The following is a 16,230-nucleotide window of genomic DNA, read 5'->3' as shown; positions in this document are numbered from 1 at the left end:
GAGAAAAGAAATACCACCTCCTTGTGGCTGCTCTCAGAGCCCCAGGCCCCAGCTCCCTTTGCCCCCCTCCCTCCACTTCCAAAGTGTCCTGTTCAGTCTCATCCTTCTCATCAGACTGGGGCCTGGTGAACCAGTGACAGAGGTTGGAGGCTTCAGAAGAGGCTAGCCAGACCTGGGGCTCACCTGCCATCCTTGTCATCAGAGCCAAGCATGGGCTAGGCTGTCGGACTAGGAATTAAGGTTCAGATTTGCTACACTCTTAGCTGTAGAAAACATGTGTTTTAGGAACATAATGAGCTTCACAGAGGACCAAATCCATCCTTTGGTGCAAATGGGCCCATTTTTCTCATTCATCAGGTGGGTTGTTCACATGCACCTTCTTGTGACATCTCCTGTCAATGACAGTGAGATGCGTCTGAGTGCCTTAAGAGGCTAGGCTGGTTCAGCAATTAATGCTTCATCTGAAGGCAAATAGAAGTAATTAGCACATGCTACAGTAGGACTCAGACACTACTTTGTTCCCTCAGTGTTCCAAGTGGAACCCCACTTCCTCCAGGTTTTTGGTCCTTCTTTTGATGGGGCCTACCAGAGATTTCTGAGGGAGCCATTAACAAAAACAGAAGCAAGGCCATCTTGAAGAGGATGAATTCCATTTAGAGGGCTTTCAAATGGCTTGTGGGAGCACCTGAGGAAAATAAGCATGTTCAAGGCACAAGCTTATTGCTCCCAGCAGGACTGGAGTGAAATTGGTTCAAAAGCTACCTTTGAACTAAGCTCTTCAGCTCAATTTCAAAACCATTCAGCTCTTCCTAGGACTGTTCAACATTCAAAACTAGAAAGTACAGAGTTTAGTTAATTAAAAAAAAAAAAAAATACTAGAGCCAGCCTTGGCTTTCAGTAAACAAAACCAGTACATTGCCACATCTCTATGGAAATGACTGTTGAGTCTAGTTAATCAACAGGTGTTCACTGATCTCCGTGCTCTGCAGCGTGTCAGTGCGTTTTCAGAGATAGCACACATCCCTGGTGGAGACAGAATGCACAAACTAATGCATGTGGTACAGGGTGTTGTGGCATAGTAGGGATGGGGGAGTGGGCACAGAGTGCTGAGAGATAGAAGGTAGGAAGTGGTCTTCTCAAAACAGGTAATCTATTAAAAGCATGAATGGTCCTAAGGTGCCTGTGTAGCTCTGTCGGTTAAGCGTCCGACTTCAGCTCAGGTCATGATCTTGCAGTTGGTGAGTTCCAGCCCCGTGTCGGGCTCTGCGCTGACAGTTCAGAGCTTGGAGCCTGCTTCAGATTCTGTGTCTCCTTCTCTGTCTGCCCCTCTCCCACTCATGCTCTGTCTCTCTCTCTCAAAAATAAATAAACGTTAAAGGCAGGGATGGTCCTTGATAAAGGCACAGGATATCTCCAGGGTAAAATGGAAGGACTGAGAATTCTAGAGATAAATAAAAACTCACTAAAGCCGTTGGAAATATGGCTATCATAAGTTTCAGGAAGGAAGTGACCAAAAAAAAAAAAAAAAAAAAATAGCGTGCTGGGCAGTGAGGCTGGCATGAGAGCTAAGGGTGGAGCAAGGCAAGAAGAGCCCCTGACACCAGTGAGGAGGTCAGAGTTTATTTGGAGGACAATGGGGACCCATGGAAAATTTTGACCAAGGGAGAATCATAGCCAGGCTTGCGATTTAGAAAGAGCTACCTGGGTAGCTCAGTCGGCTAAGCATCCCACTCTTGGTGTCGGCTCAGGTCATGGTCTCATGGTTTGTGGGATCAAGCCCTACGTCGGGCTCTGCACTGACAGTGCAGAGCCTGCTTGGGATTCTCTCTCTCTTTCCCTCTCTCTCTGCTCCTACCTCACTGGTGCTCGCTCTCTCTCTTTCTCTCAAAATAATGATAATAATAATAATAATATTAATAAGCAAACATTTACAAAGAACTACCCTGACAGTTGGCTTTGAGCACAAATGAGAGGGAAGAGGCCAGTTCAGGTACAGGAGCTGTGGTTTAAGAGGAGAGCCACTGAGGCTTACACCTTTTGTTGTTGTTGGTTTACTCTTTAAGTAGAAATTAATAGATGACTCTGAGGCCAGGACATGTGGGTGCCAGACAGTCCCCGCCTGGAGATACTGGGCAGCTCAGTGTAGAGAATGCAGAGAAGGAATTGGGAGAAGGTGCTGCTAGTGCTGTCTCTGCGTCCAGTCCACTGTGTGTCCTGCGGCTATAGCCGCTCAGCCCGCTGCCCTTTCTGTGGGGATGTGCTCGGGGAGGAGGCAGTTTGGCACAGCAGACACAGCATGACGATGGGATCTGGCACCCCCAGGTTTGCATGTGGGGTCTTGCATTTAACAAGCGTGTGTTATTCAGTAACACATTTCCTTTCTCTGAACTTCAGTCTTCCCGTCTGTGAAGTGGGGATGACAACAACTATTCCATGAGGCAGCAGTATGGATTACAGGAAAGTAGCTTTGTGATGGAACCAGACCAGATTCAGAATAGGCACTCCATCCACCCACATTCCATCCTGGAGTGATGGTGACAGGGAGCCCCCAATATTAGGCACACGCCTGCCCCTTCCCCTTGGAAGCCCTAGGTAGTCGAAAATCAAACTCTGTGGCATGAGGAAGTGAGTGGTGGCTTTAGGAGGTATTAAGTTTGGTGAATATCTCAAGCATCCTTGGATGCTTGGATCCTTGGATGCTTGAGAGGCCCAAAGGATGACACTGGTATTGAAGAAATGAGGTTGCACTTACCAAGCACTTGGGCACAGCGGGGCCACGTCCTTTATGGGATACAGCCCTCAGTCCCGCCCACCTGTGCAGAGTTGTTACAGGTGCTGCGGGTATAACCCACAAGAAAAGTTAGCCCCTCTTGTCCCATTTCTGGACCTTGCAATACTTTGTGACTTGCTGGTTGGGAGAGTGTTTGAAATGTGTGAAAGTGTCAGGAAATGGCAGAAAAGGCGGTGCCTGGAAAGCAGCAGTGTGCGTTGTTGCGGATATTAATTTCCATTTGAATATGGGCTCCCGTGAAATCCTCACTTCTGAATAAGCCCCACTGATCGTACAGGGTGTTTGTGGAATACCAGTTGGACTATTGGTGTCAGGAAATTCATCCCAAAATAATTGTCTGCCCCTAAACCACAGGGAAGAACTCTTGAAAAGGAAGCAGAATGTTAGAAGTTTTAACCAATCTCTTTTCCAGGAAAATTATTAAGAATCCGCGCAGTATTAGAAGTTTGCACAAACGTGGCTTTTCTTTTCTAATTCTCTTTTCTGCTTCTTCCACCTCTCTCTAGGCCCCCTTGTGATAAACTAGGTGGGGAGGTGGGGCAGGAAATGGTTTCTTTCAGATCGCTCTCATTCCCCACAGTTGTGGTTGTCAAACGTTTTTAAGTCCCCAGTTTTTCTGCCCTAACCGCCCTGTTTAACCGCTGCCCCATCCCTGACATGGGAACAACCTACAGGCTTTGCTTCTGATGGGGTATCCGTGAGGGGATGTCTAGTTATGGTTAATTATATTTAATAAATAAGAAGCTCCCCAAACATAAAGTTAGTGTGAAATCACCATTTTTATAAGTATCTATTCATTAAATTTCATTAAATAAATATTGAGGTCCTACTATGTGCCAGGCCTGGTGTCAGTTTCTTGGGATGCAAAGATAAGCCATGGATAGCCTACTAGGAAGTCCTATGTGATTTTCATGTCATGAACTTGATGTGCAGTGGTTAGTGCCCAGGTCCTTAAAATGGACAGATTCAGTGCAGGGTAAGGCCAGACTACTGCTCACTCTTTTAGGGCAGAGAAAGGTTGAAGTGCTGGTCACGAATGACTTCCCAAGGAGGTAGCATGTAGCCATGGGAAGATTGAGAAGAAGGACATTCCAGACCAAGGGAACAGCATCGCAAGGGCTTGGCATGGAGCACTTGAGCACCTCTGGGGTAGAGCAAACACAGTGGCACTGCATCACATGTGTTAAATCGCACCTGTAATCTCAGTAGAAAGAAGAACCAAAGGAGTGCAGTCTATTATACTCGATGACTATGTATCCTGGAGTGAGCAGGAGGGAGAAGACATGAACACAGTGTGAGCCCTGGGCTCTCTACTTCTAGTGGTGACAGCTGCACTGTAGGGAAATTTAGAAGATTTTCAGGGAAAAGATTGATTCCATGTGATATTTATCTTATGGCCTGGGATTATGATCTAGCCTCAGAGTACAATGCATTTCCCACATAACGAAAAGGGGGAAAAGATCGGAAAGGCCATTTTGGACCAGATGGTGGAGAGAATCTTGAGTGCCCAAATGCCGTCTTGCTAATCACTTCAACGAAATGATGTTCTCCATAGCTTTCTTTTCCCTCTCAGGTCTTCTGTCAAGTGAGAAAATGACTTTTTTCTCTTATGCCTTATAATCTTTCTCCTGGTCTTGTTGGAACATGAACTCTAAGATTGAGGAGCAGAAAGGAAGGCTGAAGCAGGGGCAGAAAGCAACGAAACAGTGTCATAGGAGGACCGGGCAGGTGGCTGATCCTGCCACACCCTCCACCACCTGTCTTCCCAGAGCTCATTCTAAGTGGTTACCTGGTTACCCTGTGTTTATATCGTATATGGCCATCAGCTGCATTGCAAAGAAAACTAAGTGTACAACTTGGCAAGGCAATATCCTTTTTTTAAAAAGGGGTGGGGGTAGTCTCAAGATTTGGAGATGGGAGATCTGAGTTCAAGTCTTCACTCTGCTACTTCCTAGCTGGGCAGTCTTGGGCTAAGTTGCTTACCCTCTCTGAATCTCAGTTTTCTCATTTTTCACAGAGATAATGTCTACTTGCAGGTTTCCTATAAAGATTAAGTGAGCTAATGTGTACTTTGCAGAGAAAAAAATATTAGCCAAACCTTCATTATTATTACCCTAAGTGTTATTTTCTTACCTGCAGGAAGAGCTAGCTATTCTCCTGAGAATCCAGAACAATTTCCTGCATCCCTATAATTGCATATACACATTATATTAAGTAACTTATTTGTGTCTCTTCTTTTCTAAATAGACTGTGGGTTTCTTTAAGGGCAGGGAGAGTCTTACTCATCTTTATAATTACTTTGGCATTTAAAGGCGTCTGGCACATGGCAAATACTGGTTAAATGAATGGGTTAATTGTGAATTTCAGAAAGTCTCCCAAATTAGGAAAATTAATTATTTTTAGCCTACTACTTTGTTATTAGAAAATAGTCTGAATTCCTGAGGACTACCTTATTTCAATACAGATTAATTCAGTAATATTTATTGAGCATCTGCTCTGCGCCAGCCACACAAATCCCTCCTCCTCAAAGAGTTTGTGGTGTCGTTAGGGAGACAGACACATACTCTAATAAACCAAAGACAGGCAGAGTGGAAAGCACTATTACAGCCTCAGCACAGACTGCTGACCAACCTGTGGCTTCCTGATCAGTGTGGGCTCGGTGTCTCTGGGGACCGCCCAGCAGTGAAGGATGTTACGTATGCAATAAGAGGTAGCAGTGAGATGACTTCCCCAAGAAAGAAGGGGAGCTCAGAGCAGGAAGGTCCTGTTTGTTTGTTGGGGTTCGTTTTCCCCTTCAGCTGGAACTATCTCACTGTGGTCTCCATGCTGGCCTGTGCCCTGAGACCTGCTCAAAAAAAGAAGGATTTGCTTTTCCTTATTGGGTGTCCTCATCCCCTGTCCTCATCCCCTGCTGCTTGACATGAGGAAGAGAATTTCTTTTTTGTATGGGTCCAAGAGGCAGAACTGGGCCCTGTAAAATTCAGCTCAGTATAAGAAAAGCTTGATCCAGGAGCAAGCAGCACTGGGGAGTTAGGTTTACAAACAGAAGCTAGACAACCACTGGTTGCAGACTGGCCCGGGCATCTCATGGGGACCAGAATTGACTAGAGCAGAGTTTCCCTAACTTTCACGTGCATGAAATCACTAAGCATCTTGTTAAACTGCACGTTCTGATTACGGAGGTCCGGGGTAAGGCCCAAGATTCTGCATTTTGATGTTGATGCTGCTGGAGGAGGGACCACACTGTGTAGCAAGGGACAATGAAATCTATTGGTAATTAGGATTCCGTGAAATTAAGAATAGCCATCGTTTTAAAATACCCAGTGCCAGGCACCGTGCCAAGGGTTTTACATGTGCTCTTTTGTTTGTTTAGTAAGGAGATTTGGAAGGACCTGGGATGGATTACAGCAGAGATGGGAAGCAGAGGGACCAGCCAGGAGCTATTGAAATGATGAAGGTGACAGATAGGGAAGACCTAGCCCAGAGGCTGCAAGCTGGAGAGGAGGATCTAGATGAGAGGAACATCACAGAGATAATAACCTAAGTTCTTCGATGGATTAACTAGGACGGCTGGGGGGAAGCAATCATTAGAGATGGTTATGGGACTGATGGGGAGGACTGTGAAATCATTAAAAGGCAAACTCAGAGCAGTGCCTGATTTGAAGGGACATTAATGAGTTGAGTCTTAGACATAGGGGATACTTGCTAATATTTGTTACTTACTGTATGCTGGCATCGGCCCAAATACTTCACATGTATCAATTCATTTACTTCTCACCACAACCCACAAGGCAGGTACCATTATTAGCCATATTTTACTGATGGGTCAACAGTCATCAGGCTCATGAGTGGTAGATGGTACATCCAGGAAATCTGGCTCTTAAGCTTCTAATACAAGAGGTTTTAGAGTTGTGAAGTTCTTTACCATTGGGTGCTGCTTATGCCCTACTTGTATATTTATTCTGAGCAACCTATATGTTTAGTATTCAGTGAATCGTATTTTACAGATCATGGTTCCTCCATGCACATATTCATTCAACAGACATTTATTGGGTGTCTCCTAAGTAGTAAGCTTGGTGCTGTAGGTATAATGGTGAGCAAACACAGTCCATGCCTCCATGGAGATTATATTTAATGGAGGAGGCAGGCAAGAGTCAGACCAATGTCTGATTTCAACCTGTCATATCCTTCAAAGGGGAAAAGTAGAATGCCATAGGAGAACATGGTCTAAACTGGGAGTAAAAAGGAATGTTCCCTTGAAGAAATATTTGATCTGCAATCTAAAAGATGGGTGGCTCAGTCAGGTAAGCATCCACCTCTGGAGTCTCACATTGGACTCCACGCTGAGCATGAAGGCTGCTTAAGAAATAAAGGATGAATAGGTCTTAACTAGGCAAAAAGGGGAAAACATGAGCACAGACCTAAATACCTCTATCATTTCAGTCAATCTCTCCCTTTCTCTCTCCCCCTTCCCTCTCTCCCATTCCTTCACTTTCCCCTCTCCCTTCCTCCTCTCTCTCCTCTTCCAATTGCCTCTGTTTCCTCTCTCTGCAGAGATGTCTATGGCATGGGCAGCTAAAATTGCATGGGAATCCAACAGTTTCTTTAGATACTAATACCACACAGGTCAGGAGTATATGATCTGTTGTCTGTCTGTTTTAGTCACTGCTCTACCCCAATGGCTATAACATTGCTAGGCACGGAATAAGCACCTAATACGTATTTGTTGAAAGACGTAATTCTTTAATTAGTTCATTAGGTACACAGAAAGTAGGAAGGAGTTTCAGGGGGGCTGAGCTCACCTCAGGATGAGGAAGAACATTCTAATATGATGTTCAAAGCATCCTGGTATAGTAGAAACACATCTGGACTTGGAACAAAAGAAATTAGCCATTTGCTAGTTTTGACTGTAAGTAAGTCATGAAACTCTCTGAGCCTCAGCCTTCTTAACTATGAAATAAAGATCATCTTTGTCCTACCTGATTCACAAGGATGCTGAGAGGTGTGGTAAAATAATCTAAGTAAAAGAGGATAATATAAAGTGCTATTAGGTTTAGTTTTATTACCCAGCTGGTTCTGGGCACTCTCTTTGTGATCTCTTGTGGTGGGGATTCTTGTCTTAGGTGGGAGTGTGATCTAAATGATTCAAATCCTTTCCAGCTCATATGTACTATGACTGTAACATGTAAATCTATTAGTTAACCATTTCTGTAAGATGCAGTTTAAAGCTTTGAATGCATAAAGGTGAGTTAAAATACTGGAGTATTGGATAAAAATGATGTAGATCAAAAACAAGAAGTGCTGAAGACCCTGTTTTGTTTAATGGGGACAAAGATCTTACACTAAGATGCATGTGATTCTCTAGGAAGGGGGAAGTCCAAATGTCCAGTCTCCCCCCGGATTGAAGTCTCTGTTTATTAGCGCTGCAGCCATGTTTACCAAGCTGCAAAAAGAAAGAAGGTCCCTTAAACTAAAATGTCAGTTATTGGGGTTTTAAGGAATTTCAGATTACCAGGAAGGTCCCAGACACCTAGTGACTCCCTAGTGATTTGAAAATTTGCTTGCTGCTGGCAGTAGTTTGCATGGAGACCGAATTTTATCTCAGCCCTTTTGAAAAAGTAAAGAAGCCACAAATCCAGTAGCTGTTCAAAACAACAAAGAAGGTGCCTTTGGCTTCTAACAGGAGTGTCTCTGAATTCCTCAAGGAATTCCAGGCCTAGGGTTGATCCAGCTGGCAGGGAGGTATCGATCTCCACTTGAGTTCACTGAATAAATAATGGTTGCCATAGTTATTGAGCAGCCACAACTGGTTGGAGAGCAGGGAAAACTCTGAGGCTCCTTCTGTGAGTTTGGCCATAAGAAAGTCTGGTTATAAGGTTCCATAATCAACCCCCTCCCAAAATCCAGCCAACGCCTTGCTCCATTCCTTTATCCTAAAAATGAATATGGGATCTTGAATATAATTCAAGACATGGGGCACTGAAAGGAAGGGGAAGTTCAAATCAACGGATTGGTATTTTATTCTGGGAATAGTGTCCCTCCCTGGGTTATGAACCTAATTTGATATAGCTCAGTGTTGATAGAATTTACTATCAGCACGATGACTGTTTGATCATGTTACAGCCACTAGAGCCACCAAATCGCAGATTGTTCTGTGTTAACACTGTTTCAAACGTAAATGCCACTAACTTGGAAATTTTAAAAGAAAGGAAAAGAGTTATCTGATAATCTCATAAATATTCTCACTATTTTGTTTCCTTTCACCCTTCTCTATATGCAGAAATAACTTCCACTTAGATGTCATTGCAGCTTAGATGCCATTTTATATTCTATTTTTTCTTTAGTGTGATATTCTGTATTTGTCCACGTTGCTTCATAATCTTCATATTTGTCCTTTCCGGTGTCTACAGAATCTCCCATTACGTGCATATACCATTTTTTTACTTAACAATTTCCCTATTCTTCTACCCCTTACCTTTTTCCAGTTTTTTTTTAATAGATACTGCTACCCCAAACATCTTCATGCATACAGTTTCATTCTTCTGAATTTTTCCTTCAGATAAATTCCCAAGAGTGGGATTACTTGGTCAGAGGCTATGCACATCTTATAGCTTTTGAAGTTTATTGCCAATCTTGCAGCTTGACTTTTCACTTTTGGAGGGAAAATAAAACTTTAGGCAGAACACCATTGCAGGAAGAGTTTCTCTTCAAGTTCAGTCCCGGGTGCATCTTTTGAGACTAAACAAAGGGACTATGTGTATGTAGTAAAGATAAATGTAGAGGACAGGTTTGCACCTGGGCTGATTAGCTAACAGTTTGCAATCATGCATTGCAAACCTTGAGAAGTAGGGAACTTTACTGCCTTTTGTCTGACCCTGTGGTTGCCAACCACTTGCCACATGTCACGCAGCATCGTAGGTGCTGACGGTACCACGCATGGAGCACCCTGCAGTTGGCAGAGCACTTTTGGGTTTCATCATCTCAGTTAAGCCTCACAATGACCCACGGAAGTAGGTTTTATTATAATGGCACTTCTTCTTTTAATTTATTGTGTAATATTTAAGACACACGGAAAAGGGGGAGCCTGGCTGGCTCAGTAGGTAGAATGTGCAACTCTTGATCTCCGGGTTGAGTTCCAGCCCTGCGTTAGGTGTAGAGATTCTTTAAAAGTGAAATGATAGAGGCACCTGGGTGGCTTAGTCAAGAGCGTCCGACTCTTGATTTTGGCTCAGGTCATGATCCCAGGGTTGTGGGATCCCAGTGCTGAGTGTGGAGCACTGAGCATCAAGTGTGATTGATTCTCTCTCTCCCTCTGCCCCTCTCCCCCATTTGCATGCACACACACACACTCTCCGTCTCCAAAATAATAATTTAAAATTTTTTTTCAGTAAAAGTAAAAATCTTAAAAAAAAAGACACACAGAAAGGAATGAAGGATAGAATCAAGACTTGTGTGTCTACCGCCCTGTAATCCCCATTCTCCTAGAAGGACATTGAGCTTCAAAGAGATTAGGTCACATGGCTAGTAAGTAACAAAACCAAAACCAGAATCCAGATCTGTCTGACTGCACGCCCAGTGCCCTTTTCTCTATATTATGATGCACTGAGATGAGACGCCTACAAGTCACAATCCAACTGAGATGCCAACCAGCAATTTTCATGGTTGTACTTTAATATAATTACAACCATCAGGCTGGAAGGGACCTGAGAGGTCATTAAATTTAACCTCCTCCTTTTAAGATAAGCCTTGGAGAGAGAGGAGCTCACCCAAGTTGTACACAACTAGCCAACCTAAGGCCAACCTAAGGAAGAATGCAGATCTTCTGGCCCCTGGGCCTCCTTTGATTTGAAGCAAGAGAAGAAAACATTGCTGGACATTGCTTCTTTTTGCTGATTGGCTTTTGTTTTAAGGAAATAATTTCCCCAACAAAAATATCCCCAACTGAGGATTAAGAGTAACTTCTTATCTTCTGAGCATTGAGTAATGTGTAGAAATGTTGAATCACTGAACATTTCTGTACACCTGAAACTAATATAATGCTATACCTTAATTATACTGGAACTATATCCCCAACTGAAAAAATAAACCTAGGAAAAATTAGACAGTGTTGCCTGATTTCCCATTGGAAGGATGCCTTCCATCTCACAAGAATTATTGTTTTACATGTAAATATACTTAGAGATACAAGCCCTGACTGAGATAACTGGGGCCAAGCCCTTCTCTCAGGAAAGAGGCTCTGGTATCTAAATGCTGAGGGAGAGCAAAGTGATTTGTACTGGATGGCAGGCTCCTTTCTGATTAGAGATGCAACATTGTTCTGGGGCAAGAGGACAAAATCTGCCTCAGAAAACTGAGTTCAGATCAGTTTAGCAGTTAAGGTTTATCACTTAACCTTAAAATAAATTAGGGGATCATAATATTCAACATGGGCATCATTTTATGTATTGTTTTATAAAATATGAGATACTGGTGTTCATGTATTGCTACATTGTAGAATGCCACAGTGCCTGTTTCTGGGCCTTTTCCCTTCTCTTTGACTTTTCCATCTCCACAGCAGGAAGACATGTGTATTTTGTACAGAGGGCCTGGTGTAGGTCAATAGGTGTTTCAAGGGGGGTGGGGGGGGAGGTGCAAAAAAAACAAAGAAAAGAAAAGCTGGTTCTTCTCAGTGCTGGTTAGCATGAAAGCATGTGCATGAAAACATGAAGAATGTGCTTTATGCTGGGTCTTGGGGGGTAGCCCTTGCATTAGCAAATGGAACTGACCGAGAGCCCCTTTCCCCATCTGTCAAGATGAGAACATTAATTCATTTGCCTGGACGTGTTTCTTTGTCACTCTAAAGAGTTGCTTCCTGACAAGGCTTTCGTATGTATGCAAAATAATAACCACTCTGTCGTTCACTCAGTGTGACTATGTGCCAGGAACTGTGTGCTTCACCTAAGCGGGTCCTCCCAGAAACCCGAAATTAGGGACGATTATTATCTTCATCTCATAAGGACACTGGGGCTTAAAAATCAAGAGGCTAACTCAGGGGCACACAGTGAAGAAGTGGCAGGACTGGGATGCAAACCCTGGTGCCATTGGAGTCCAAAGCCCACGAGTTCCCTCCAAGAGGGAGGCGCTTGCATTGTAAAATGCCATCCCAACTGCAGGAACAAGACGTGGGCTTCCATTAGGGATTCAAAGCCTCTTAAGATGTGACTGCCTCCTGGGGCGCCTGGGCGGCTCAGTCAGTTAAGTGTCCGACCCTCGACTTCGGCTTAAGCCGTGATCTCACAGTTCGGTTCGTGAGTTTGAGCCCCACACTGGGCTACGTAGCCTGCTTGGGATTCTTTCTGGTCCTCCGCTGCTCGTGCGTGTTCTCTGTAGACAAACAAACTTTAAAAAGATTTTTTTTTTTTAAATAAAAGATGTAACTGCCTTCCAAACTTGCCCCTTTTCCATTGCTCTGCAGAACGACATGGGTTAAAAGAACCAAAGAGAGTAGAGGAGCTATGCAACAAGATCACAAGCAGCTTGAAAGACCACCAGAGTAAGGGACAGGCTGTGGAGCCCAGCGAGCCCAAGGTCCTGGGCGCTCTGGTAGAACTGAGAAAGATCTGTACCCTGGGCCTCCAGCGCATCTTCTACCTGAAGCTGGAAGACTTGGTGTCTCCACCTTCCATCATCGACAAGCTCTTCCTGGACACCCTGCCTTTCTGAACAGGAGCAGCCTGAGGGGGGAGCCTCCTCATTGGCTAGTGCATCCGACTTGCTAAGCAGCAGAGGATTTCGGTCTGGACACCTACCATTTTCTGTCCTTGCTTAAGAGAAAAAAAAAAAAAAAAAGCAGCTCCTGTAGAAAAGACTTTTTTTTTTTTTTTTTTTTTTCTGGCACTTTTCCTTACAACCTAAAGCCAGAAAACTTGCAGAGTATTGTGTTGGGATTGTGTTTTATATTTAGGCTTTGGGGTTGGTGCGGGAGGGGAGGGTATAGTTCATGAGGGTTTTCTAAGAAATTGCTAACAAAGCACTTTTGGACGATGCTATCCCAGCAGGAAAAAAAAAAAAAAAAAGAATAATATAACTGTTTTAAAACTCTTTCTGGGGAATACAATTATAGTTGCTTTGTATTTAAAAACAAGAACAGCCAATGGTTGTTCGCCAGAGTAGGATGTGTCTTGAGGTTGATCTTTAGAATACACTTCCTGTGTCAAGGGTATGTATGTGGTGCAAACAAGGCAGAAATTCTCTCTTCTTACTTTCTTTCTTCCTTTATTTTATTTTAACAAATGGTGAAAGATGAGGATTACCTATAAATCAGACATAGCAAAACAATAATGGCAGTTCGCTTCCATATACAAGTGCAATTTTTAAAGTGCTGTCTTACTAAGTCTTGTTTATTAACTCTCCTTTATTTTATATGGAAATAAAAAGGAAGCAGTCATGCTGGCAAGTGACACATGTTAATTTTCCTAGCAGAGGCTTTGTCCACCTGCCCTATAGAACCCTTCTGAGGTATGGTCCGTCCAAGATTTTAGGCGATTCTTAATGGATCCAGATCTCTGCCCTAACTGTCCAGCTGTCCCAAAGGGGGCTCAGATTATAAAATGGATTGCATACAACTGTGTTGGTTGTGCTCTATCAACCCACACAGAGTTCCCTAAACTTGTTCCAGTTGATAGCAACTAGCTGACACATTCGTTCAAAAGCCCCAGGAGCATTCAGTGAGTCTCACATGTCTGATCCGTAAATAAGAACATACAAATAAGTAGGAACTGATCATACAGGGTAAACATCAGAGGTAATAAGATTTTTTAAACATATATAATTTAATTTTTGTTACTGGTTACAGAGACAATTTTGGAGAGCAAGCGAGTCTTATTTTAAAAAAAATTATAGTATGAATGTGACTACTAGACAGGATTAGTGGGCTGCGTTTCAACATTCCGTGTTCGTACTCCCTTTTGTATGTTTATACTGTCAATGCCATATTACTACGAGATAATTTGTTGCATAGTGTCCTTATTTGTACAAACATTTGTATGCACGTTATATTGTAATAGCTTTGCCTGTATTTATTGCAAGACCACCAGCTCCTGGAAACTGAGTTAGAGTACTTAAATGGGGTGTTCACAGCGACTTGGATACACCTATTAGAAATTAAATAAACAAATATATATATAAATATAGCAGGTTACATATATATATTTATAATGTGTCTTTTTATTAACCATTTGTACAATAAATGTTACTTCCCATGCAGTTATTTTATGGTTCATTTGCAGTGACTTTTAAGGCAGTACTGTTTAGCACTTTGATATTAAAATTTTGCTTATGTTTTGCTAAATTCGAATAATGTTTGAAGATTTTTAGGTCGAAAAGTCTTTATATTATATACTCTGTATCAAGTCAAAATATCTTTGGCCATTTTGCTAAGAAACAAACTTTGAATGTCAAACTGATGTCACAGTAGTTTTTGTTAGCTTTAAATCATTTTGCTTTAGTCTTTTTAAAGAAGAAAGAACAGAACTATGCTGTTTATATTGTCATTAAATTATACAATCAAACAAATGCCAAATGAATTGCCTAATTGCTGCAAAGGATAACCCAGATAGCAAAGCATATATGGTTTTTTTTTTTCCAACAGTCATTCTGATATTTGATCATGTATTATGTTTGTGTGAGCTTTTATAAAAGATTATTATTTTTATACCCAGGTGGTGGGGTCTGCAATGTTAGGATCTTGGAATATTAGACTTGGCAGGGGCCTGACTTGTTGACTGGTCCCCCACCCCTCCGAAACTCATACAGGAGAAAACGGGGGCCCAGCGAAGAGTAAAGATTACCCAAGATCCAACAGGCTGGTTGGACCAGAACCAAGACTAGGACCTGGTTCTCTTTTCCATAGTGTTTTTACTCAACTTACTACATCTATAGGAAAATAGGCTTTTAAAAATAACCACGACCATTTACATTTTACCTGATGACCATGAGGAAAGTAGTACTTTTGCATTAATTTTTTGAGCTTATATGCAAACATAATAAACATTATTAAATATCAGGAAAGCTAACATTTCATACAAGGTAGCTTCAGATCAAATTCAAATTGAATTTGAATAAATTAGAAATACTGTGCATACATAACCCTTTTGTGCACCATTGGTATTGGAAAGTTAATCCTTGTTTTTTGTCATATCCATAAGAGAAAAACAAAACAAACAGAAAAACCAGAGCCCTGGAGAAATGCTGTTACTTTTTATTTTTACACCCATCAGATTTAAGGAAAAGACTTTTTAGCCGTAATATTGATTGGTTGAAATGAATGAAGGTTTTTAGTTATAGGTCTAGACGCTAGTGCTGAAAATAATGGTTACAGCCAGTGTTCTTCCGTCTTCCATAGTTGTAATAACTATGAGAGCTTCCCACATAATCCATCAATTCAACTCCCTTTTTTTGTCTTGATGTTGACACACAAGTTCATACAGAGTGGATGACCAAACTAGCTCAGAAGAGGACAGCAAGAATTAAAGCAGGTGATTCTTCCTTGTGGGAGAGCTCTCTCAGTGTGAACACGCCTTCTGTGGGCAGAAATCAGGAATCCACCAGCTGTTAATGGAGAGTGCCTTGCCTTTCATTTCAGACAGCAGAGTTTTCCAAAGTTTCTCTGCTCTTCTAACAGCATTGCTCTTTAGTGTGTGTTAACCTGTGGTTTGAAAGAAATGCTCTTGTACATTAACAATGTAAATTTAAATGATTAAACTACATTTTATCAATGGCTACCAGTGTGTTGAATAAGCATGCTTCATTGAACAGTATTCTCTTAATCATTTTTAGAATAGGATTTGCTGTGAACTCTTAAACACATCCCAAAATAGATTTTTTTTAAAAGGCTTACTAATGCTGAAAAATTAATAGGCATTCTGAATTGGAAATATATTAAACCTCACTGATTGGGAAGGACATTCTGAATTCAATAACCATTTATTGACTGCTTCCTGTGGGCAAAGCACTGCTGTGTGCTTTGAGGAGATACAAACATGCACAATTTTTGTATTGTGCTATTTTCTTTCAACTATATATAACTGTGTGTATATTAAATGGAGCTAATAATTTATTGCCTAAAAGTATTCTTTAGGGGTATAAAGGATTTATTTCTCTATCAAGATAATGGATACTAATTGTTTGTGAACCAGAATTTATAACAATCAGGATTAGAGTTCTCCAGGATTGATCAGAACTCTCTGCCTTTTTGCTGACGTCATTACTGCTATATTGCCTAGAAACCCCTCACTGTGGGCAATTCCAATGCAACTTTCATTCATCTCTGCTCCAAACATCATATATTCTGAGTTAGTGCAAATATATATTTTTTGTGGGCATTGATGGCTCAAAAAAAGAAATATAGAGCTCTCCCAGTCTACTAAATCAGTTCATGCACAGAGTATTTTCCGTGACAT

The 16,230-nt window shown here is 42.0% G+C and overlaps 1 protein-coding gene across 3 annotated transcripts in view; it reads left to right on the top strand.

The window, feature by feature from the left end:
- Positions 1 to 15,550, top strand: part of NR4A3 (nuclear receptor subfamily 4 group A member 3) — a 40,611-nt gene extending 25,061 nt beyond the window's left edge. For all 3 annotated transcript variants that reach the window (XM_058694774.1, XM_058694775.1, XM_058694776.1), the window contains one exon: positions 12,246 to 15,550. In XM_058694774.1, the coding sequence (XP_058550757.1) occupies positions 12,246 to 12,493 (248 nt within the window). In that variant the 3' untranslated portion in view covers positions 12,494 to 15,550. The remainder of the gene's footprint in view (positions 1 to 12,245) is intronic.
- The last annotated feature ends 680 nt before the right edge of the window (positions 15,551 to 16,230 follow it).

This window comes from Neofelis nebulosa, chromosome 12 (assembly GCF_028018385.1).
Source record: "Neofelis nebulosa isolate mNeoNeb1 chromosome 12, mNeoNeb1.pri, whole genome shotgun sequence".
Taxonomy (NCBI): Eukaryota; Metazoa; Chordata; class Mammalia; order Carnivora; family Felidae; genus Neofelis; species Neofelis nebulosa.
Note: the sequence above shows the minus strand (reverse complement) of the source record. Positions and strands in the feature narration are given on the sequence as shown.